Genomic DNA, 26,231 nt, shown 5'->3' with positions numbered 1-26,231 from the left:
AAACCTTTCAGAATAATGTGCAGTCACCGTATTGTTTACTCTCTGATGTTGATATTTGCCCCGTGTGTCGGGTTTGACTCAAATGCTATTTGGCTTTGGCCAGTTTCGGATTATGGAGCGCCTTGCAACATTTGCATTGTGTAATGGATGCAATTTAAAATGTGGCAAATTAAAATACTTGGGTAAAGTATTTTGAGGAAAGTACACTTAAAAATTACACACACACACACACACAAAAATGACACAATATGGCAACAAGTGGGCGTTTGTATTGTTAAACTCAAATGGAGAATTTGGCTTATCAGGTATGTAAAAACAAACAAACCTAGACTGATACACTGGCAGAAGCTCCATGCAATGCATTGCTAACAATGCTAATGGGACTTGAGCAACAGCAAAATTGGTCTAATATCAAATCAATCGGTCATTTTGAATAGTACAATGGGATTGTCAGTCTCATGAATGTGTAACTGTATTGTTAGTTTTATTGGACAGTATTATCAGATTCAGGTCATGCAGAGGAGTTTAATCTTTTTAGTGGATTTTAAAGCATTTTCTTGACTAGCGCTTCCATTTGGTCTAACCCAGAACCTTCCCATCCAGCCAACCACACCCCGCTGTCACATGCAGATGGTTTGCTCCATGTGCTTGTCCTTGATTGGTCAATGTGTGGTTCCTAATGATGTTGTTTACGCTGTTTACCAACCGTCACTGTGGCCATACACAGAGCAAAGCTAAATAAACTGTTACCTGTATGAGACTTCTGCGTTGCCTTCTCTTGTTGTGTTTTCCTATTCGTCATCTGGTTTTTTCACTTGTGTTTTCCTATTTTGTCATTGTGCTTTGTTTGCACGTCACGGCCACCATAAGCCAGCCTAGAGTGCCTGATGTCACAATTCACTCTACCAGACTTTACAGGCTGCAGTGACAGTTAACACAACTTTAAATTATACATCACATCTTAATATTAATATCGAGATATTAACTTTTGTTTGACGCTAGTGTTCCACTCTATTTCCAGTTGCACAGCAGACATGTTTTCAAATTGGTCCTCAAGATGATGCCGCAACAGTTGTGTGATGTCAACATAAATCTATGAATATTAAACAGAGGATAAGAGTGTGTGTGTGTGTGTGTGTGTGTGTGTGTCAGTGTGTCAGTCAGCAACAGGCAGACAGACACAGCAGAACGATGAACAGGTGAAGAGTCAGGGAAGAGAAGACCTGAAAAGAGAGAGTCAAACAGTCAACAAACCAGTATGATAGTCAGTCAGTCAATTAATCAACTTGTCATCCAGTCAATAAGTCATTCCACCAATCAGTTTGCCTGTTAGTAAAACAGTCAGTCAGTAAACTGCAGCCCAGCTCTCTGTATTTGTCTTTCCATTACAACAGGGCTACCCGTTTGAAGCTGATGACCGTCAAAAAGTTGTGGATAAACATTTCATTTCCTATAAGTTCTTCACAATAAAAGCCTTCCGCTAGTTTGTCAGTGGAAAGCTTTTAATATGAAGCAGCAGCAGCAGCAATGAAATGTTTTCATTGACATAACAGCTCATGCGGCTGAAAGCGACCAGGAAACGTTAAAATAGAGCAGATATCTCAAGTACAAACCGAGACACAGGAGAGAAACAGACATTCAGTTAGAATCTACAAACGTAGCGAGAGCCGATTTTTTCTTTCTGATTTCCCCCCCCATTTTCTCCCCAATTGTATTTGGCCAATTTCCCCCTGCTGCCCCGGTCGCTGCCGCACACCCTCTGCTGATCTGGGGAGAGCCGTAGACTAGCACCATGCTTCTTCCGACATAGGGATGAAACGATAACCGGTTTTAATGATAATCGTGATAAGATTCCTTACGATAACCGTGATAAAATTCCTTACGATAACTGTATGCTTTGAAAAACATGGTAAATACTGTCCATCATCAACCAAAGTTGGTAACCGTCTCCGAGATGCAAACGCGCAGCCTTGGAGAAATGATTTCAGTGAGTGTATCAATCCTGTTTGGGTCTGAGTTTTCAATATAAAACCTGGTGAAATTATTTCTGTGAGTGTATTAGTACTTATTGAACATTTTCAGCGCATTTTAACAATACCCGGATAATACTGATAACCGTGATCATTTTGGTCACTATAACCGTGATATGAAATTTTCATATCGTTTCAGCTCTACTCCGACACATGCGCAGTTGCCAGCCGCTTCTTTTCACCTGACAGCGGGGAGCTTCACCGGCAGGACGTAGCACGTGGGAGGATCACGCTATTCCCACCAGTTCCCTTGCGCCCCGAACAGGCGCCCCGACCGACCAGAGGAGGCGCTAGTGCAGGACACATACCTTTAATCCGGCTTCCCACCCGCGGACACAGTCAATCGTGCCTGTATGGACACCTGACCAAGCGGCGGCGCGAACCTGCAACCCTCGTGTTGGTAGGCAGGGAATCTACCGCTACACTACCCCGGACGCCCGCGAGAGCTGAACTTTTAAAAACGCCGCTAGAAGGCGGGTCCGGTGTGCTTTGGGCCGACTCGGGTGTGGACCGTGTGGCTCGGCACAGCTTGAGCATGAGTAAACCAGTCATCCAGTCAACCGTAAACCAGTGAATCAATGGTTAAACCAGTCAGTCAGTGTTGCGGGCAATCAGACTCACTCCAGCAGCAGAGTTGGATGGCTTCACAGTCCTGTCCAGTGTCACATTGCTGTTGAGGTCAACCCAGAATGTTCTGAAGTCCTGGACCAGGGAGGCGCTGCCATGACAACAGCATCAACAAAAATAACAACAATGACAACAGGTTACTACCAATTAGTGTTCCACTGATAGTATGGGGGTCGGTTTTGGCCTTTTAAATCAGATGTGGTCCAGTCAGTGTCGTTGACCTCTGATATGAGGGATATGGTGCAGTTTGATTGATTACTTATTATATTATTGATAATTGATTGATCAGGGTTTTTTAGGGGTTCGACAGATACTACTTCTGTTCAGCCTATCAAGTTACTGCAATACCTGTGCTGGGTAGACAAAGAGAATTCATGTGACTCAATGCTTTCACCCCAACAGTTCTGGTTGACGTGTGCGTGCGTGGGTGTGTTACCAGAAGTGGATATGTCCATATGTACTGCTGCCAGGTGCCTCCCAGGTCACCTGGAGCTTCGTTTTTGCGTCTGCCGACGCATGACTGACAGTCGAGTTCTGCGCACACACACACACACACACACACACACACACACACACACACACACACTTTATGATACTCTGATACTTGTGTAGCTGCCTTTGTAATGTAGTTACTTCAAAGTAAAAGTCTTTTTACACACCTCTATGTCTTTACAGTGCAGTGCTGTGAGCAGGGTGGGGTCGATGTTGGTGAACTTTCCTACCGGCCACATTAACGCTCCTCCTAGAAGCAGAAAACAATGGGTTAATTCCAGCCGGGTGTTGCGCTAAAATTTGTATCCCCAAAGAATTAACTACTACTGCTACTGCTACCACCGCTACTACTAGTACTATACTACTCAGTGGTGTAATGTAACAAAGTAATAATACCTTGTTACTAGTACGATTCATTTTTGAGTATTTATATTTCTGTCAACTTTCACTTTTACTCGACTACATTTCCTAAATACAATGTACAGTTTTAATGTTTCCCCCGAAGAAGAATGTTCATTACTAGTTACTACAAAATAAAATCAGAAGAAATTTGGTAGCCTGCAAGCAAGCAGGTTTGGCGAATCAGTGCTCCTAGCTTGCAAGTTATGTTAAAAACAAACAATCCACACAACGCAACATGAGAAGAATCAACGATGACTGCTTGCTTTTTTATTAATATCAGAAAATTACTTTTGCTAATTAAGTACAGTAAATATCAGATACTTTAGAGACTTTTACTCAAGTAGTATTCTAATAGGTGACTTTAACTTCTACCAAAGTCATTTTCTGGTCAGATATCTGTATTTTTACTCAAGTGTAGCTTTCAGATACATCACCCACCACTGCTGCTACTGCTAATACTGAAATAGCAAAGAACCAAAAATATCAACATGTAAATACTATAACATTAAAGTACTTGTTTTTTTTACCATTTATCTCCCAGCCCCTGGCTTGTAATAGGAAACCCTGGAATGAGCCGTTCCCCACCACCTCCATCGTCACTGGAATGAAGTGTGGGGGGGGAGGGGTGGTGTTAATTTGAGACAGCCTCACTGGAGGGAGAGGGAATGGGCTGGGGGGTTATGGGGGGTATGAGGGGTTAGAGAAGACAGAACAGGCTGAGGGGATAGAGAAGACAGAACAGGCTGAGGGGGTATGAGGGGTTAGAGAAGACAGAACAGGCTGAGGGGGTATGAGGGGTTAGAGAAGACAGGAGAGAGGGGAGGACGAGAAGATCTAGAAGGACTAAAGAGAGAGAGCAGTTGAATAATGGAGGGAGGATGGGCTGAGGAGTTGGAGAGGAGTGAAAGAATGATCCTACTCAAGTAGAAGTAAAAAAAAAAATACTGGCTTAAAATCAACAGAAGTAAAAGAGTAAAAAGGAGTTGATTTAAAATGTATGAATGAACATTGTGAACAATGTGGGGGGAAATTGACCAAGTCAGACATTTCAAAATGGATTGGAGCAAAATTTGAGCTCTGCAACAGATGCAATTTTAATAATATGATAAATATCATTTTGGTGTATTTCTTCAGTCAAAGCTTACACATAAAAATAGACAAATACAAATAAAATTCAAACACTACTCGAAAAAGTAAACAAAAAAGCTACGAAATGACAGTAAGAAGATTTACACGTCATTGACTTACATGTGCTTACTTCTGATTACGTCTGATTTAGAGATGGGAGAAGGAAGGAGGGAGGAGGGAAGAGAAGAGGCTGAGTTCCTCTAAACATGACCTCTGACCTGTTACACAACACCACCCGACCCACAGGAGGTGTGTGTGTGTGTGTGTGTGTGTGGGCGGGAACTACTTCAAAGACAATTAGAGGGAGCGGCGGAACAAAGGGAACTGACAGGGAGCAGAGGTGGGGTGGAGGTGGGGTTGTGGGGGGTGCGATACTTTTTTTCCAGATGATGGCGAAGGCATAACCCGCCCCTCTCTGCCTCTGATTGGCCTAGCGTCAAACGTTCATCCAATCACATTCGCTTGGCTATCCTGCATCTCTTTCTACAGTCTGTGGTCACACTCAAGTGCCTTTTAAACATGAACTCTGGATCATGTCAGGCTAGATAGAGCAGGATATTTTCAGGTTTTGCCTTTCTAAACATGAGGGGTCTTTGTTAAGAAACAACTGGATATGAGCCGTTTTTTCTGCCAGTGGGCGGGCGCGGGGGGGGGGGGGGGGGGCGCGGTAGCATGTATCGAAAACAATCACTGTGGTGATTTATTTTACAAGTGGCATTCAAGTCATATCTGACTAGTTTTAAATTTATTTCTCCCCACAAAAGTTTGATAGCCTATCAGTCAGTCAGCTCCTCTCTCCGCAGTGTGGACGCACAATGTCACACAACACTGCCTGCCTCAAATGGCTGCCTCACACAATAGAATTGGCTGCATCACGTTAGCGACAAATCTGGAGACTGGAGACTTCAAAAACCATGCCGTTTTAACGGAGTCCATTCCAACGAGGGGTGGCAATGTGCCAAAAATGAGCGCTTCGCCTTTAGGCTACATAAAGCCGCCCAGTCAAAATAGTGGTCGGACTGTCTCCCCACAAAAGTTAGGCTTTTTCTGACATGGGAGCAAGCAAGCAGCGCAGCAGTAAGCGTCCCTCCCGATGCACTGGACCTGGCTGCCTGGCTGCAGCTGAAGCGCGTTGGGATCACACGGCCAAACAATTCAAGTTAGGCTTTTTCTGACATGGGAGCAAGCAAGCAGCGCAGCAGTAAGCGTTCCTCCTGATGCAATGGACCTGGCTGCAGCTGAAGCGCGTTGGGACCACACGGCCAAACAATTCAAGCTTTTTTGCAGCACTTGAGGAAACCGTGAGTTTGCTTGTTGATATAAACGATTGCCCGAACGATTCATTAATTAATAAACTAGTGAACGTGAAGTGAGTCACGAAGAGCCACACCCGCCCACTCAAACGGATCTGCGGATAATGACCTGCCACTGTTTAACATGACCAGCGCTTGCGTGGAAGCGGATCTTATACCGGCGGTCGAGGTAGATAAGATACGGACTCGCGGGAGTGCGCGTAGGCCGGCTAATTGTTGTTTAACATGCAGGCCAACCGGCTAGGAGCAGGTTATAATACGGATTCCACTGCATGTTAAGAAGTGGCTTCAGTGGGTCAGACAGACAGCAGTTTCGCTTGTTGGCCTGCATGAAAGACGCCACTGTGTGTTTATGTTTTTAATATAGTCTTTATCTATGGTTTATAACGCTGCCGCTACTCTTGGCAGTGCACGTATGTAGCCTATAGACAGAGAATCAAGGGTGATATAAAACAGGGTTATTTACAGTGAACTGATTCAGCTCATTGTAACACAAGAATCACATGTATTTGAATTAAAATATTAATCAGAGGAAACAAGGTGATGGAATTTAGAATGACAAGAAAAAAAAACATTCATATGCCTGTGCAATAGGCTAAATAACTCGGTTATACGGTTTGCAATGGTAATGTTTAACATAATAAAGTAAGATCTCACACATAACCTTTTGATTCTATATGCTGCCATCTGCCATCTCATGCTGTTGTTGTTTTGCACCTGCTGCTCACGTTATGAACAAATGCTTAGATGACCCTTATATTCTCAGCAGGAACTGACTGACTGTATAGTCATTTTAATAAAGTATGAATGTTAGCTGTCAGCAAACACACCACTAATAGCCTATCTAGTTATAGGAATAATGCTTGGAAGTAGCCTACTCCCCCCCCGCAGCATCGTGACATTGAATGAAAGTATATCTATATCTTATATCTAGGCTCGTTTGAGATGACTTCTGGCTCGCCTCGAGAGCAGCCGAGTGCAGTCAGCCAATCAGAGGCAGAGAGGGATGGGTCATGCCTTCGCCTAGCTTTTGCCATCATGGGGGGGGGGGGATCGCGTGGGGGGTGGGCAGGGTTAACATAGTTAATAAAACAAAAACATAGTTAGTCTAGGGCGGCCGCCCCTAGACTCTGGAATACACTTCCCCCGGTCCTGAGATCGGCTGCCTCCCTCAACCTGTTCAAGGGACACCTGAAGACGCACTTATTTAAGCAGGCGTTTGAGCAGTCTTAGGCCGATCATCACCTCACTGTCCTCGTATAGAATAAAGGGTAGAGAGGATGTTTTGGGTCGGGTGTGTCTGGCCTTGATCGGGGGAGTGTCTGACTGAAGTTTGTGGACACTGGAGCTGGTAACACTCAGAGGTAAATGCTAGATTTGAGGCAGTAAGGCACTTTTTTGGTTTTTGTCTGCTATGGTGTATGTTTTGTGTGGTCCATCCATGTTTGTATCTTATGTTTATACTGTATTGAATGGCTGTGGATGTGGATATCATTTTGGTATACTCCCCTTTGTTTTTTTTTGGTTAATAAGTTGTTAGTGTGTAAACAAAGAAAAGAAAAGAGGGGACAGAGAAGTTGTCGTTTGAATGTAATGTGATGTTTTCACATCTGCTGTATTCTGGTCCTGTCAAAAAATCTAAAAGAAAAAAGAAAGAAAGAGAAAGCCACTGGCCGTCGTCTTGGGTTTCCGTCAGATTTAACGGTGAGGTATTTAAGGCTTTACGCTTCTAACCTGTGATGAGTCCGCCAGGCCTGTAGGTGGCGCTAGACGTAGACAGTGTGTAGGGCGGGGTGGTGGCGGACGGGGTAAAGGAGGCGTGTACGGGCATCAGGGTACCGCAGGAGAACGCCACCGAGCCGTTGGGGAAGCACACACACTCCTCCACATGCCACACGCACACCACCGCCGCCAGCACCCACCACAGCAAGGCTTTGGGAGGCATCTGAGAGACAGGAAGCAAAAGCACAAACATGTGTTCATGAAGTACAATTAGCCTATTTCTCTTCCCACCCAATTCACCCGTTTTGTGTCTAAAAGGCAGGAAGTGACACAGGTGCAAGCAAGACACTAATTAGGGGCGGGTACTGGAACACCTAAATGGATTGCAAGTTGGAAACCCTCATTAATGTCTTGCTTGCACCCGTGTTACTTCCTGCCTTTTAGACACAAAATGGGTGAATTGGGCGGGAAGTGAAAGTCACTTCCGGGTTAGGCACACGGACCAAAGCGGTTTCATCCGCCATTTTATTTTCCATGGACATTTCGTAAAATGAATGCTTTAAGAGAGTGTTTAGGTCTCTGGCGTAGGGATGTAGGTACTACCGGTACTACCCCCGAACCGCGGTGCTGTTGCTGTAGAAACGGTTCTATACTAAGATTTAAAAAGACCCGGTACTTTTCCGACCGCTGCTATGACTGATAATGGTCAATATGAGCCTGTCTCTTTAAGAAATGCGCTGGAGTGAGTGACGTCATATCCACATGTCAAGCGGTGAGGAAAAGAGTTTGAGGAAAAAAAGCAGCTGAGCACTGAGCAGACCCGCGCACATTAAAAGCAAACTAGCAAAGTGGGCTATGGCTAAACACAAAGCCTCTCCCAGCCCAGTTAGTAGCAGCAGCCAGCCGATCTACTATGAATCACCTCATTCAATGGAAAGGAATTGCTTCAAAATGTCCCCATTCGATGGGGTGGAGTAGATCGGGTGCAGCAGCTGTGCCCTTTCACAGTTTACATCTAACGTTATGTAGGCTACTTTCACGCATACTTCAGTCAGGGTTATCGACAGTCCATATTATTGCCTCTGCACGTTTCCCGACGCTACAGTGAGAAAATGCGCTCGTTAACTAACGTTACAGCGGACTCCGCTGTACTAACGTTACAGCGGACTCCGCTGTACTAACGTTTACAGCGGACTCCGCAGTAACGTTAGTTAACGAGCGCTCACTGTAGCGTCGGGAAACGTGCAGAGGCAATAATATGGACTGTCGATAACCCTGACTGAAGTATGCGTGAAAGTAGCCTACATAACGTTAGATGTAAACTGTGAGTAATACTGCCTGAATGCCCCACCCATGACAAGAAGTGCTAAACTGGAAGTTGAGATTACTGAGTATAAACAATTTAGAGACATCAGCCCTGCAGAGGATCCCCTGGCATGGTGGAAGCAACACCAGACAGACCTGCCCATCTTAGCTCAGTTTGCTAGACAATATCTCTGTATTCCAGCATCAAGCTGTGCATCTGAACGTGTTTTCAGTACTTCTGGGAATATCTGCAGTCCAACAAGATCTAGACTGACCGAGGAACATGTTGACACCCTCGTTTTCTTGGCTAGGAACCTGAAGAAGACATTGGGATGGGAGGGACTGAGTGAGTAAACTGAGAGTCAGCCAAACAGTGAGTCTGTCTACCACCCATAGGAGAACTAGGGTTTAGACTGAGTAGGCTGGGGGACAGAATGGGAATATGAAGCCAGTTATGCTGCTTGTTGAAGAAAAAAAGATTTGAGTTTCTGCTGCTATAGTGTTTTATTATATTATTATTTATTTTATTTATTTTACTTATTCCCATTTCCCACTGTTCAAAAGATTTGTGTTATGTTACTGAGTGTGTACTTATTTGACAAGTAAAAGTTAGACAGAATTTAAATGCCACCAATTATTTATTTATTGTTGTTATTGGTGTTTCTCTGAGTTTTTGCTGCTATAGGCTAGTGTTTTATGGTCATTTTATTTTCACTGGCATTACTTTATTTTACTTACCGGTATTCTCACTGCTCAAAAGGTTTGTTTTGTTCAGCATTTAAATGCCACACCAATTTATTGGTGTAATTGTTCCCAAACTCTTAAAATAAAGCCAAATCTTGACATTGGACAGTTTCACTTTTTTTTTACAAAAAGTATCGAAAAGTATCGAAAAGTATCGAAATACAAATTGGTACCGGCACCGAAACAGAAATTTAGTACCGCTACAACCCTACTCTGGCGAGAAATAACATGAGGAAAATCTGAATGACCTCTGCCAAGGGGTCAGTCGGCAGGATTACAGAAAAAACTACACGGCCCATTTTCAGGAAATGTGGTGGAAGGGTGTAGCAGGGTTACCTGACACTGCCCCCGTCTGGCAGTGTCAGGTAAGTAGCAGGGGCCAAGGAAGAAGAAAAATGTCCATATCACAGCCGACTGGACTATTGGCGTTAGCGGAGGTGTTGACCTGCTCAGAGGCGTCATGCCCATTGTAACTGAGGGGGCAATTGCCCCCTCAGATTTTTGAGAGCTAATTTTTTTTTCTTTTTTTTAACATAGGCTATAATATTATAGGCTGTGTGTGGTAGTTGAAACATAGTTTCAAGTTGACGTTTATTCATGTTTGTAGTTAAAACAAAAACATAAATACTGTATAGGCTACATACAGTACAACACAAAAGGCTGTTATTTACCCTTTGTCGCCCTTTTTGGCACCGCACTTCGTGCGCCGCCAAAAATTCACCAGAGTTCGCCCCCTCAGATTTTTGGCTTGCATGACCCCCCTGGACCTGCTGATCTATTCTAGCCCAGGTGAAAGCAGACCCACCTTCTCCCTGGAACGGTTGGTCTTATCAATAGATACAAATAGTTGTGATGAAGCCTTTCCAACTCTGCTGTTGTGGCTTAGACCAAATGGTTAACGCTTAATCAATTCTAACTTGTGTCAGGAGCTTATCATCATCATCATCTTCAACCGCTTATCCGGGATCGGATTACGGAGGTTCCAGCAGGGGACCCCAAACTTCCCTTTCCCTGGCCACATTAACCAGCTCTGACTGGGGGATCCCGAGGCGTTCCCAGGCCAGCGTGGAGGTAGAACCTCTCCACCTTGAGTCCTCGGTCCTGCTCTGTGGTCTCCTCCCAGCTGGCCTGGAACCCCTCCCGAGCGAGGCACCCAGGTGTAGAGTTCTCAACGGGCCTGAAAATTCAAACCCGACCCGACCCGGCACTAGTGAGTTGACGGCCGAGCCCGTCGGGCTGGGTCGGGTCTCGTCAGGCTCAGGCTAAAACTCTGAATTCTAAACTGTGTGTGTGCGTGCATGTGTCAGCCTGGAGGAGAAGGAGAGCGAATAAAGAGAGTATCAATTAGGGATGGGCATCGAATTTCGAATTTTCGAATAATCGTTGTTATTATCAAGGTCGACTTTTATTATTGAAAGTCGAAATTCGATTTTTTTTTTTTTGTGTGTGAGTGAAATGTTGCATTGTCTCCCCTGATTCTAAGTATAGTCGAATCGCTTGGTTTGAGCAAGTAAAACAATTTTTATAAGCATTTTAAGCAACGTTTATGGAAAAATGAATGGCGGATGAAATCCCATGAAGAGGGAGAGGGGGTGACTTTTGCACCTCTTTGGCACTCAGACCTGAGCCTACTAAATATTCAATGAACCACTCATGATTGTCAAAACTGTTTTTTATTTTCGAAAATGTCAATGTCATGCAACATGTTCTTTACTTCAGTGGTGCAATGCTTGTTTGAGCTAAAAATCCACAGCAGAAGCTTTTTCTATTAATTAATAAAGCCTTAGGCTTAGAATCAGGGGAGACAATGCAACATTTCACTCACAAAAAAATAATATGGGGCGGCTTTAGCTCAGGAGGTAGAGCGGGTCGGCCAATGACGCAAGGGTTGGCGGTTCGATCCCCGCTCCCTCCCAGCTGCTGTCGTTGTGTCCTTGGGCAAGACACTTAACCCTCCTTGCCTCGTATGATTGGTATGAATGTAGACATGAATGATGGTGGTAGGAGGGGCCGTTGAGCGCCGATGTGGCTGCCACGCCCTCGAACCACCGGTACGAATGGTGTGAACGAATAGAAGCGCTTTGAGCACTTGGAAAGGCGCTATATAAATCCAATCATTATTATTATTATAATAAAAAAAAAAAAAAAAAAAAAAATATTTTCGAATTTCGATTAAAAGTCGACTTTGGCCAGCGAATTTCGAATAGTGTTTTTGCTAGAAATGCCCATCCCTAGTATCAATCTAGCCTACTGTAAAGACATTTAGCTTTTTCTTTTTTTGCACAGCCCGACCCGACCAATTATCATAAATTGTCAGCCCCGATCCTGTCGGGCTGGGTCGGGTCCCGTCGGGCTCGGGCTGAAACTGAGAACTCTACCCAGGTGGCATCTTGACCAGATGACCCAATCACCTCAACTAGCTCCTTTCTACACAAAGCAGCAGCGGCGGCTCTACTCCGAGTCCCTCACAGACGGCTGAGCTTCTCACCTCGTCACTAGATGCCAGCCACCCTCCTGAGAAAACCCATTTCGGCCGCTTGTATCCACGACTTAGTAACTGAATTAAACGAAACCCAATGAAAAATAACTTACCTGGAGAACCTCTGACTGGATGGATGAGTGGCTCCTCTGTGGCTAGTCTGAAGCAAACTAAAATGTTGCATGCCAGGCTGGGACTGGCTGGGACCAATTCAGGCGACTGATTGGTCCGTGTTTGTATAGTGTGTGATTGGGTTTCATCAAGGTGTTGTCCATTGGGATGCCATCGCTTGTAACCAGGACAATGCTAATTGTACAGGGTAAAGGGGGGCCAGTCGCAATCGTCAATTATCCCCCCCCACACACACACACACACACACACACACACACACACAGTAAACAGGTCATATTTCTAATAATACCGTAATAATTAGTACCCACAGTTGAATGGTTCTTAGCCGACATATAATTCGTGGTTAGTTCTATTTAGTTTCTCATACAATCCCAGCTTGTATTACCATCGTAAGTTCCCAACCGTTGTCGCGAATGTGGAGTAATTGAAGCTTTTCATTTGTACCATGCCTTTTCACAAACATTTTCCCACACACAAAAAGAAAAGAAAAGAAAAAAGATTAAGGCCTTTGGTTTCGTAGTTATCAGTAATTGTAATAAAGTAAAATGATCCCCTGAAAAAGTGTGAATAATATATATCGATCATGGCTTATTTGTTTATGTCCTTACAGAAAAAACACATGAGGTTAAATTTCACACGTGAAACACATGTGAAACCCAGGGGAAGCGTGTGGTTTTGGAACATTTTCACATGTGGAAAACATGTTATCACATGTGATAAGATGTTTTGCCACATGTTGTATAGCAACATGTTTTCCACATGTGCAAACAACATTTACATGGGTTTCACATGTAATCACATGGGAATTCACATGGGTTTCACACATTTCACATGTGAAAACGTTCCAAAACCACACGCTTCTCATGGGCAAAGCACATGTTCCACATGTGAAATTTAACATGTGATCACATGTGAAATTGCACATGTGCAAAATCACATGTGATGTGAAGTTCATGTGGTTTTTTCTGTAAGGGTACAGTATGTATCACGGTTTTCATTTCATCCACTATTGTTTGAAATGTGTTAGACCAGTGCAGTGCCCGTTCACCCCCCGGTTGCTGCACAGGTCGCTGTTCATTGTTTTTATTCAAAGTCTCAAGCCGTTTTCACACATGCGCTTTTTACCGTTAAATGACCGGAAAGCGGTCTAATGCCTTGGAGTGTGAAAGTTGTTTTCCGGTATAAGCACGACCCCGTCATCGCGGACTTTTCACCAGTTTCTAGGTTGTCAGAGGAGCGGTATGGCTGCTTCATGTGTGGGCGTGCCCCCCCCCCCCCCTCCCCTCTCTGCTCGCTCTCTGGCCAGAGTCCTTCAGTCCAGCCCGACAGGGACACAGACAGCGAAAATGGCAAAGGCTTGTTCGAGTCTTGCAAGCCGCCCAACGCTTGTAAGCAGATGCACGAAGCGAAATGTGGAAGTATTTTGCTTACGTTGCTGACAGCGAAGGCAAGCCCGGACACATCAAACGAAGCCAGTCTGTAAAAAGTGCTTCAACGCGACGCAGGTGAACGGATAAACATCGAACCAGCCAGGCTATTTCTCTCAGACACGGATCCCAACTTCTTCAAAGATTTCAGTTCAAAGACTGGTTAGCGAATGTGAAGGATACAACTTGCATGCCCTCTTAAGTCAAACGAGTGTGATTTATTGTGTGACAAGCAAACTTATTTCACCATCGGAGTTTAGCCGACCCCCAAAATAATTTCTGAAAAATCGACCGTGGTTCGAAAAAACAAATGCCGCAATAACGCTCAGCGAAACTTCGCCGTTGGTATGCACGGTTGCATTGACTGATATAGGTTCGGAAAATATTATTGATGTGCGAATTAATCGCACGAAAAAAACGCTCCCGATGTGTAAGGACCTTAACTCTGCATCATTTAAAAAAATGCAAAAAAAAAGGCAGCGGAGGGGGGGTGGGGGCGAGGAGGGTAGTGCGGGAGGGTAGTGCGGTGGGGAGGGTAGTGCGGTGGGGAGGGTAGTGCGGTGGGGAGGGTAGTGCGGTGGGGAGGGTAGTGCGGTGGGGAGGGGGACCGGTTGAGTCCAACGTGTACATTGGGTTGATCTTTTGGAGGCGATCTTCCTCTATTCTGGCAAAAGCAGTTGTTGCAATGTGAATGTTATTTTCAGTCCGGCGGTCAGAGGACCACCGTGGGTCTCCGCGTGGGGTCCTTGAGTTAGCACTGGAGCTGTGTGAGTTAGCAATCAAGAGGGTGGAGTCAGACGGTTGTCAAAAACAACTATTTATTCCTCACTTGTGATAAGAGTAAACAACAACAACAACAACAACAACAACAGTTCTGTAAACAATGTAATAACAGGTAAACAACACTCTGGGAGAGACAGGCACTGCCAGTCAAGTGTGCACAGTGCATAGAGCTGAACAGCCACGTGACATTGACAGTGAGTTTACCATCAATACCAATCCTTCGCCACCGAGTTGGAGCCAAAATTAAAAAAATAACAACTAATTTGAGATTTTTTCCCCCCGTCTTTATTTTTATTTTTTGCTCTAAGTGAAATGTTCTGTGGTCACTCTCGATTCAGTAGGTCACAGGTTGGCTTGGTTCCAGCCTTAAAACTCGTTATATAAGGATTTTTGAAACGTCTATGGAGAAAATGAATGGGAAACTCTCCTCCGGGGCAAGACATGTCACGTGACTGTTCAGCTCTATTGGATAGATACAGGTTTGGCCACTGCAGTTTCCATTGGCAACCATGTTGGCACCAGAATCCTCCTCAGCTGTTACTGAGCGGGGCCATGTTTGCACTATTCCTCTTTTTTCAAACAGCCATCGCATTTGATCTGTTTGCCAGAAGGTCCAGTGTCTTCATGTGCTAATGTCTCACAGTCTGTTAGGATCATCAGATCTAACGTCTCACAGTCTGTAGGATCATCAGATCTAACGTCTCACAGTCTGTAGGATCATCAGATCTAACGTCTCACAGTCTGTTAGGATCATCAGATCTAACATCTCAACAGTCTGTAGGATCATCAGATCTAACATCTCACAGTCTGTAGGATCATCAGATCTAACATCTCACAGTCTGTTAGGATCATCAGATCTAACATCTCACAGTCTGTAGGATCATCAGATCTAACATCTCACAGTCTGTTAGGATCATCAGATCTAACATCTCACAGTCTGTAGGATCATCAGATCTAACATCTCAACAGTCTGTAGGATCATCAGATCTAACATCTCACAGTCTGTTAGGATCATCAGATCTAACATCTCACAGTCTGTAGGATCATCAGATCTAACATCTCACAGTCTGTAGGATCATCAGATCTAACATCTCACAGTCTGTAGGATCATCAGATCTAATGTCTCACAGTCTGTAGGATCATCAGATCTAATGTCTCACAGTCTGTTAGGATCATCAGATCTAACATCTCACAGTCTGTAGGATCATCAGATCTAACATCTCACAGTCTGTAGGATCATCAGATCTAACATCTCACAGTCTGTAGGATCATCAGATCTAATGTCTCACAGTCTGTAGGATCATCAGATCTAATGTCTCACAGTCTGTAGGATCATCAGATCTAACATCTCACAGTCGGTAGGATCATCAGATCTAACGTCTCACAGTCTGTTAGGATCATCAGATCTAACGTCTCACAGTCTGTTAGGATCATCAGATCTAACGTCTCACAGTCTGTTAGGATCATCAGATCTAACGTCTCAGTCTGTAGGATTTTCATCAGATCTTGCCATGTCTGAAATGCCTGTGATAGTAACCTTTATAGACCAGCTGATGCTCCTTCACACTAATTTTCACTGCTTTGGAAAACTAATTTGACAATTTCAAATTTTAGCGTAGCAGGTCTAGCTAGGTGTATGTTAGCAATAATGTTAGATAGCCAAGTAGTGAGGTATTACTGCATATATACTGTCTTGTGTGTTTTTGCATTGACTTAACATTAGAGTAACGTAACATTAGAGTTGTACATAAGTACAGTTTGCTGATAGTTGCAGTACTTTTTCTACAAAAAAGAATAGTGTGAACTCAGCCTTATTGACAATTCAATGCGGGTTGAACTTGAGAACGTGAAGCATCTTAACCTGGTGATGTTATGGAGGAGGACATAGTTACATAACCAACACTTCTTTGTTGGAGAGAAGTTGCAGCAGCATGGCACCAAGAATACAAACTGACCAAACTCTCTCTCTATTCAGCTCTGTGTGTACAGCAGAGGAAAGGGGTGGGACCAAGTCTGAGGGGGCTGGAATGTGATTGGTCCCTGGCCCGGTCTCTCCTGTTCTGTTGCCACGGTAACGACGGAGCTGCCTTAGTGATTGGGCAAAGGGTGTTGACCTGCTTTAGACGCACCCTCTTTTGCGGAATATAGCACCTTAGGAGGAAGGAGGGGACGGAGAGATGGACGGAGGAACAGAGGAATGAAGACAAGTCTAAGTGTTTTAGCACCTTCACATGGGGAGTGAGACAGACAGGGAGCGCGGAGAGGAGAGATGTTTAGCACCTTCACATGGGGAGTGAGACAGACAGGGAGCGCGGAGAGGAGAGATGTTTAGCACCTTCACATGGGGAGTGAGACAGACAGGGAGCGCGGAGAGGAGAGATGTTTAGCACCTTCACATGGGGAGTGAGACAGACAGGGAGCGCGGAGAGGAGAGATGTTTAGCACCTTCACATGGGGAGTGAGACAGACAGGGAGCGCGGAGAGGAGAGATGTTTAGCACCTTCACATGGGGAGTGAGACAGACAGGGAGCACGGAGAGGAGAGATGTTTAGCACCTTCACATGGGGAGTGAGACAGACAGGGAGCGCGGAGAGGGGAGATGTTTAGCACCTTCACATGGGGAGTGAGACAGACAGGGAGCGCGGAGAGGAGAGATGTTTAGCACCTTCACATGGGGAGTGAGGGAGCAGGGAGAGGAGAGATGTTTAGCACCTTCACATGGGGAGTGAGACAGACAGGGCACGCGGAGAGGAGAGATGTTTAGCACCTTCACATGGGGAGTGAGACAGACAGGGAGCGCGGAGAGGAGAGATGTTTAGCACCTTCACATGGGGAGTGAGACAGACAGGGCACGCGGATAGGAGAGATGTTTAGCACCTTCACATGGGGAGTGAGACAGACAGGGCGCGCGGAGAGGAGAGATGTTTAGCACCTTCACATGGGGAGTGAGACAGACAGGGCGCGCGGAGAGGAGAGATGTTTAGCACCTTCACATGGGGAGTGAGACAGACAGGGAGCGTGGAGAGGAGAGATGTTTAGCACCTTCACATGGGGAGTGAGACAGACAGGGAGCACGGAGAGGAGAGATGTTTAGCACCTTCACATGGGGAGTGAGACAGACAGGGAGCGCGGAGAGGGGAGATGTTTAGCACCTTCACATGGGGAGTGAGACAGACAGGGAGCGCGGAGAGGAGAGATGTTTAGCACCTTCACATGGGGAGTGGAGACAGACAGGGAGCACGGAGAGGAGAGATGTTTAGCACCTTCACATGGGGAGTGAGGGAGCAGGGAGAGGAGAGATGTTTAGCACCTTCACATGGGGAGTGAGACAGACAGGGAGCGCGGAGAGGAGAGATGTTTAGCACCTTCACATGGGGAGTGGAGACAGACAGGGAGCATGGAGAGGAGAGATGTTTAGCACCTTCACATGGGGAGTGAGACAGACAGGGAGCGCGGAGAGGAGAGATGTTTAGCACCTTCACATGGGGAGTGGAGACAGACAGGGAGCATGGAGAGGAGAGATGTTTAGCACCTTCACATGGGGAGTGAGACAGACAGGGAGCGCGGAGAGGAGAGATGTTTAGCACCTTCACATGGGGAGTGAGACAGACAGGGAGCAGGGAGAGGAGAGATGGATGTTCAAGCACCTTTGTCAGAAGTTTGGTTTGCTCCTTCTGTTTGGGAGGTGGACAGAGCAGAGGGGAGTGGAGACAGATGCAGGGTTCCCACACCTTCTTAAACATCAAATTCAAGGACTTTCCAGGCCCAATTCCCACAAATTGAAGGACCCGACACAGGATACTTTGAGAAATGGAAGGTTCATTACTGTTACAATGCTGAGAATGTTTATAATGAGAACTAGCAGCTTTACAGAAGCTCACACACAACAATTACAAAGAGAGAGAGGCTTGAATGTATGAACACTTCTCAACTGTGCTGTCGAGCTGAACCCAAAAATGACTTTTCTTTTCTTTTAGTTCAAATACCCCCCAAAAAATTTCATTGATAACAGTACTTTACAGTTTGCTGACGTCACCTAGTACTATCAAATTTCTACCCCATTTCAACCAATCATATCACGACATGGCAGCTGTCAATCAAATCTTCATTTCAGGATCATTTTAATCTGGCAGAATTTCTAGCCCATAAACTAACTACTAACTTGGCCAATTGTATGTAACATACAAAATAAAGCAAACGGTAATGTCTAAGAATGCAAAGAAATATAACTGTCTCCTTAAACTCGCATGCCAGGAATATCGTATTTACCGCAATAGCGTATTTGGCGCGTGCCTGAGAGCCTGGTTGTCAGGGGTCGCCCTTCGCCGGCCGTCGGAGATTCCAGGCGGGCGGGCAGCACCCATGCATCGGACTGTCTGCTCCGTTCCGCACAGAAGCAGCTGGCTGCCTGGTGCTCGGCGGATCCCACTCGCGTAGCACGACAACACGCTGAATCCCACCGGATTTGGGGGTGGAACACGCCAGGATTGGCCAACGCCAAAGCCAGTCCCCAGAATTGTCAAATCAAATCATCGACACGCTATATGGTCCGCCTCTCAACCCTGTCATCTCAGACGAGACTTGTTTTCAAGTCTCTGAAACGTCTCTGACCCTCGCGCTACTTGCATTCCGTTGGGTTCATTTCGACTAACAAATATCAACAGAGCTTCAACTTCTATTCTTGCACAGCATATAGATGGATCCGAGCACTTTCATTGGCCCATGTCTGTCTATGTCTATTTTCAAAAACTTTCAAAGGCCTTCATTTGCCTCCCCCTAAAATTCACAAACTCCAAAGAATTTCAAGGAGCGGTGGGAAACCCTGCGTCTGTTTGGGAGGGGGCGGGAGCAGAGGGGGGAGGAGCCAGATGTTCAAAGAGCCCAGTGTGGCCTACAGCTTCACATTGCATGGGCAGCCGGTGGTCAGTGATGGTGTGTATCAGATGGTGTCGGCCAAACACTTCTATCTATAGAGAGGGCAAAGTGACCGCCTACTTCCTGCTTCAGCACTGTACCTGAGATTTTGATCCGCCATTTATTTTCCCATAGACATTTCGTAAAATGCGTATAAAAATAGTTTTACTTGTTCAAACCACACGGGTCAGATATATTTAGAATCGGGAGAGAACACAGAACCAAAACTAAAAAAAAAACACACATCGAAAAAATATCTTTAAACCCGCATTTTTTGAACGTTTTGGTCCGAGTGAAATGTTATGCGATCTCTCCTGTTTCTAAATATATCTGACCCGTGTGGTTTGAACAAGTAAAACTATTTTTATACGCATTTTACGAAATGTCTATGGGAAAATAAATGGCGGACGAAAATCTCTGGTACAGTGCTGAAGCAGGAAGTGACGTTTCCCTTTGGCTCTCTATGACTGTTGTGACATGAAGGGGAACTATTTTAAACCTTCAGTGATCCAGGTTTGACCTCCAGGAGCAGAACCCTGCTACAAAGCCACTGTGGGCCAAACTCTGGCCGCCACTGGATTTGTTACTTTAACTTAACCCATTGATACCTGATGCAGCATTTGTGTGTGTATCCCTTTAAGACCGTCTTAAAGGGATACACACACAAATGAGGGATACAGAGCTCATCAAGAAGCTCAACAAGAAGCACTGGGCGCCATTGGGGCCGTATTTTGATTGATAGCTCTAAGTAGTGCCAACACGACTACAGGCAAGACGGGATTGACTTTTAGGACCAATGGAAGATGTGAGGGATAACGCTCACTGGTTAGTGGTAAGGGGAGTGATTTACAGGAGTGGCAACAGTCATTTCTGTGATACCTATATAAGACCACGGCTTGACCTTTGACACCAGTGGTAGGGGGTAAAGGTTATACGGTTAAGGTCAGTGTCATGAGGCCTTACAGTGCTAGCAGCAGGCCTCTATGTAGCACCAATATGAATGCAGTTAGCTCTTTAGTACCGGTGGTAGGGGTGAGGGGTGGGCTTTGGTACCAGTGGTAGAGGTGAGGGGTCGGGCTTTGGTACCGGTGGTAGGGGTGAGGGGTCGGGCTTTGGTACCGGTGGTAGGGGTGAGGGGTCAGGCTTTGGTACCAGTGGTAGTGGTGAGGGGTCGGGCTTTGGTACCAGTGGTAGTGGTGAGGGGTCGGGTTTGGTACCAGTGGTAGGGGTGAGGGGTTGGGCTTTGGTACCGGTGGTAGGGGTGAGGGGTCGGGCTTTGGGGTGAGGGGTCGGGCTTTGGTACCAGTGGTAGGGGTGAGGGGTCGGGCTTTGGTACCGGTGGTAGGGGTGAGGGGTCGGGCTTTGGTACCGGTGGTAGGGGGTGAGGGGTCGGGCTTTGGTACCAGTGGTAGGAGTGAGGGGTTGGGCTTTGGTACCGGTGGTAGGGGTGAGGGGTTTGGGTGAAGGGTTACAGTTCAGGGTTCAGGGTCTTGGGGCTTTACAGGACTGGCAGCAGGCCTTTCTGTAGTACCAGTGCGAACACAGTTTCACCTTCAGGACCAAGGCACAGTTGGCTGTCGGCTTGTCTTGGCAGGAGTCGTCCACCGCTGCGGATGCCACCGGGGCCGGCGCTGAACACACACAAAAGACACAAGAAATGTGGGAAAAGGGAGAAAGTCTAGACCAGGGGTGCCCAAATTCTTTCCCGTGAAGGGCCAAAACTCAATCTGGGTGGAGAAAATAAACGTTGTGGAATTACATTAAAATGTATTGTGTTTTATAGAAAATTAACATTCTAAATCTAAAATAACATTTCAATATAATAATCTACTTTTTATCTGTTTGGTAATTGTAATAATTTGCAATTGGTTATATATATTTAAAAAAACATCTGCATTTGTGGGGAGCTTAAACATTTAATCAGTAAACACCCAGTTAAAAACAGTTGTATTTTCCACCTTTGTAATCAAGAGAGAAATTTGACTTAATTCACAACTTGAAAAATCCTCAAGGTACTTTGAAAATCAGCTTTATTGTCCATCTTTTGTAAACAATTTGCCATGACAATTTGCAGGGATGCAATCTCAGGAGTGAACACAGTATATCCGCAGCCACATTCAGACACTGTTTCACAAAGTCACCACATGAAAAAGCTTGTCCACCCTTTGCAATCAGTGCAGATATCTGATAACTTGCCAGAGTTGCATTCTGGATAAAAGATGGGGGGAATAAATTTTTTTTGCAATGGTCAGCACTGGTCTAGACGTTCCTTTAAAGTCACCATGAAACAACATTTTGAGAGTGTCTTGAATGTGATGCTATTTCCTGTTGAAACAGGATGTCGGGGGGCGTCTGTAAGTAGTGAACTGGTAGATTCCCTGCCTACCAACACAAGGGTGCCAGGTTCGAGCCGCCGTGTTACCTCCGGCTTGGCCGGGCGTCCATCCAGGCACAATTGACCGTGTCTGCGGGTGGGAAGCCGGATTAAGGGTATGTGTCCTGGTCGCTGCACTAGCGCCACCTCTGGTTGGTTGGGCTGCCTGTTCGGGGGGAGGCGAACTGGGCGAATAGCGTGACCCTCCCACGTGTCCCACGCGCTACGTCCTGGCGATGACATTCTCGCTGTCAGGTGAAAAGAAGCGGCTGGCGACTGCACATGTATTGGAGGAAGCATGGTGCTAGTCTACAACTCTCCACAGATTGGCAGGGAGGAAATGGGAGAAGAATCCTGGGTATGAAAGTAACTGGGCTGGATTTGTACCTGGTGCTTCTGTCGGACAGCTCTGGATCTCACAGCTCTGTCTGGCTTCTGGTTTGAGGGCGGAGTCACAGCTGTGTCCCCTGGTCACAAGCTCCTCCCCCTGGTAGCACTTCACCTCCCGAACTCGAATGCCACTCCCACATGTCTTACTGCACTGAGGGAGGATGGAGGGGACAGGACAGGAGACACTTTACGTTTCCCTCTTTCTATAGATTTTGTTGATGACAGACAGACAGGCAGACAGACAGACAGAAGGACAGACAGACAGACAACCAGACAGACAACCAGACAGACAGACAGGCAGACAGACAGACAGGACAGACAAACAGACAGACAGGCAGACAGACAGACAGACAGAAGGACAGACAGGCAGACAGACAGACAAACAGAAGGACAGACAGGCAGACAGACAGAAGGACAGACAAACAGACAGGCAGACAGATAGACAGGCAGACAGACAAACAGACAGACAAACAGACAGACAGACAGACAGACAGACAGACGGACAGACAGACACACAGACAGAAGGACAGACAGACACACAGACAGAAGGACAGACAGACAGACAGACAGGTACCTGAGACCAGGATGTGGTGAACCATTTGGAGCAGGGTCTCTGGAAGCAGGACGAGCTGGTCTCTGGTTTGTGGGTGTGGTCTGGTTTGTGGGTGTGGTCACAGCTGCTGTCCGGAAACTCTTTGAACACACCGCCTTCCAAGCCAGCACACACCACCTGACGCTGCCGCACGCCGCGACCGCACGTAGCATTACACTGACACGTGTACACACACACACGCGCACACACACACACACACACACACAAAACAAATTAGAGAATTGACTCGAAATTTTATTGGAGATATAGACCATCATTTATTTGATCATTTAAAGGGCATGGTGCAGGTTGGAGAGCACATTGCATTAATATGTGGAAGGGGTATATAGCAATGGGGAAAAAACTTTTTTTCAATCACACATAGCTGCGTTTAGACCATTGACCTATATATAATGGACCAACATAGCTCATTGACTTTGACACAGCAAAATGAAGCTCACTTCCAGATATTGTTTGATTTTGTTTGATTGGTTGAATGGATTAATGCTACACGGAAGTACGAGGAGAAGGGGTGGCTGCCCCTAGCGGCTGCCGGGGGAGTTTCCGAATTTGCTCTGTCTCCCTTATCGCCGTAATGCATTATGGGTAGTCAGCTACTGTGGCTAATGTAGCCGCTAACGCTACTTACTTTACATTGCAGTAAAACGGCACTGAATGACCAAATTGATTTATCTTTTAACCATTTAACCATAACACTGTTTCCATACGGACCCCCAGCGTTGGTTAGTTGTTTATAACGTGTCTCTATTTAAAACCCGTATATGGACTGGGTCTTTAAGTGTGTGAACGTTTGTTTACCTGTTGCCACTCCTGTTCAACCCAGTGGGGGGAGCAGTCTCTGTCGCCACAGGGATACACAGCCAGCGGGCGCAGTGATTGGTCGCACTGCTCCTCTGACATCACGACCCCGCCCGACGACCGGCACGCCACCGCACGCACCATCCTGCCCTCCCCGCACACGCCTGAGCACTGGCGAACACACACACATGCACGCACACACACACACACACACAGGCGCGCGCACACACACACACGTACACAGGCGCGCGCACACGCACACACACAAAGATGTCAATTTCACACAGTTCACAACTCTGAATACAGCTTATACAGTGATTGTCACATTAAGGACCCCTACTTTGGTGCCCATTAGAGTCACAGGTCCCATTTGATCAGATGTTGTCTCTCTGACCTACATCTGAAAATACTTCTATAGAGCAGAACTTCAAGCGTCCAGCGCCAAGGCCACGCCCCTTTTTATGGGAAACCCACCATAGTAAAAGACGGTACAAGAAGCCGAAACCACTTCAAACAATTTAAAACGGTTTAATTTGATAGAGATATGCCGAAGAGTTGCTGTGTTGTTATAGTTTCACTAACAATAATAAAATAAAATAAAACGGGTCTGCGATAGATATGTTTTAATAGAGTAGGGGTGACACCATCAATGTGGACGAGGCATGTACCCTGGTGGAAACTGGATACAGCGTTCATATAAGGCAAGTACCTCGTGTCGATGTATCTTGCGCATTCTATGGCCGGCCGAGTTGAAATATATTGTCATGTCATGGTGTCTTTGGGTCGTTTATAAACAAAATGTATTGTGTTATTTTTCTATAGATTTTGTTGGTACTGCTATTTTACATTGAAGTCAACGCGAGTGGCTTGTGTTGTCCCCGAAAAACAGACTCAGTCAGTCCTTCATGTTTTGCAAATTACCCGGATGTGCTGGTCTGGTCTATTGTTCAGATCTGATTTCGTCCAGAATTCTACTGTTTATATTGTCAGTAGAGAGATAACAGAGACACTACATGTATGATGAAAATAGTAATTTTCTTACATTCTCTAATTGTGTTAACAAATTGTAAATAAATGGTAATTTTTAACACGTTATCATTTTGCTGGGGGTCCCCTGAAATGCCCTCAACGACCCCTGGTGGTCCCCGGACCCCACATTGAGAACCACTGACCTAATACACACTTAAAGCATTGTGTCAGTCCTTCAATTCAATTCACATGTCAAATTGAAATTGTAATTTTCATAAAAGTTATAAACCTTGATTCTCTTTTATTTCCCTTGTTTCTTCATAAATTGGATATTGAATGGAACTGAGAGAAAAAGACAGTGTGTGTAGCAAGTGTGTTTACTATATGTCAGGGGTGTCCAAACCTTTTTGAACGGGGGCCAGATTAGATCATGTGAAAATATCGGGGGGCCAGCTGCTTCTCGCATCATATGGGTTATAAAGAAAATAACATACAACAAAATTATAGTCTAAAGTATTTTGTTTAGCATCTGAAAACATTAGTTCTGCCTGTATTGTTCCTACTTGGTGCTTGTCTACAAACTGTATGATAGTGCTGTCATCATTAGGTGAAGGGAAAAAATGCTAAGTGAAGTTACTTGATTAACCAATACTGGCTGGAGGACCACATATAGTATGTTTTGAGAGACTTTGAGAGAAAATCGGGCCGCGGGCCACAATTGGCCCCCGGGCCGGACTTTGGACAAGCCTGCTGCTCTATGTAGAGAAAAATAGATAGTTGAGTAATTGAGCCTTTAATACTAGCACACATTTACACGATAAAAGTGTGACATAGTTAAGTCAAACCCCGACTGCTGCTCAACACTCAAAAAGTCAGGAGTCAGTCAGTCAGTCAGGAGTCAGTCAGTCAGTCAGTCAGTCAGTCAGTCAGTCAGTCAGTCAGTCAGCCACAGAGACGTTTCGTGATTGTTCTATATTGATTCATTTTGCTGGGGGGTCCCCTGAAACGCCCTCAACGACCCCTGGTGGTCCCCGGACCCCACATTGAGAACCACTGACCTAATACACACTTAAAGCAGTGCGTCAGTCCTTCATTCAATTCACATGTCAAATTGAAATTGTAATTTTCATAAAAGTTATAAACCTTGACTCTCTTTTATTTCCCTTGTTTCTTCAAAAATTGGATATTGAATGGAACTGAGAGAAAAAAAACGTAAATTCATATTTATCATCCACAGAACACTTCACCACTCATGTACATATTGTATATTGATTTGATTGCACTTGCAACTTTGCCATTGTCTTTAGTTATCTTCCTACTTCTTATCTCTGTATAGTAATGTAACCGCTACGCTGCATACAGACACACTAAGACAAACTCCTCGTATGTAACTTGCATACTGTGGCAATAAAAGTGATTCTGATTCTGATTCTGAAATGGAAACAAAGGAGGCAAGACACACATTTAGAAAGTACGACTTTCATACAAATCCCCCAAACAATTCAAACCTGCCCTTTGAAAATGTAACAATATACAATATACCCATATACATTTGACATCAGGACTCTATTATTTGACCGTTCCTTTAT

The 26,231-nt window shown here is 45.4% G+C and overlaps 1 protein-coding gene across 1 annotated transcript in view; it reads right to left on the bottom strand.

Annotated features, from left to right (window-relative positions):
• Window positions 1–7,721: 7,721 nt before the first annotated feature.
• The window catches only part of LOC310792235 (ADAMTS-like protein 2), a gene marked incomplete at both ends in the record, with an annotated part of 73,633 nt that continues 55,123 nt past the window's right edge, over window positions 7,722–26,231 (bottom strand). Inside the window, 5 exons of the mRNA XM_083653963.1 lie at window positions 7,722–7,937; window positions 21,050–21,129; window positions 22,260–22,413; window positions 22,837–23,031; window positions 23,674–23,844. Coding sequence (XP_083510089.1) covers window positions 7,722–7,937; window positions 21,050–21,129; window positions 22,260–22,413; window positions 22,837–23,031; window positions 23,674–23,844 — 816 coding nt within the window. The remainder of the gene's footprint in view (window positions 7,938–21,049; window positions 21,130–22,259; window positions 22,414–22,836; window positions 23,032–23,673; window positions 23,845–26,231) is intronic.

The sequence above is a fragment of the Poromitra crassiceps genome, assembly GCF_964638095.1.
Source record: "Poromitra crassiceps genome assembly, chromosome: 17".
NCBI classification, from domain to species: domain Eukaryota; kingdom Metazoa; phylum Chordata; class Actinopteri; order Beryciformes; family Melamphaidae; genus Poromitra; species Poromitra crassiceps.
Note: the sequence above shows the minus strand (reverse complement) of the source record. Positions and strands in the feature narration are given on the sequence as shown.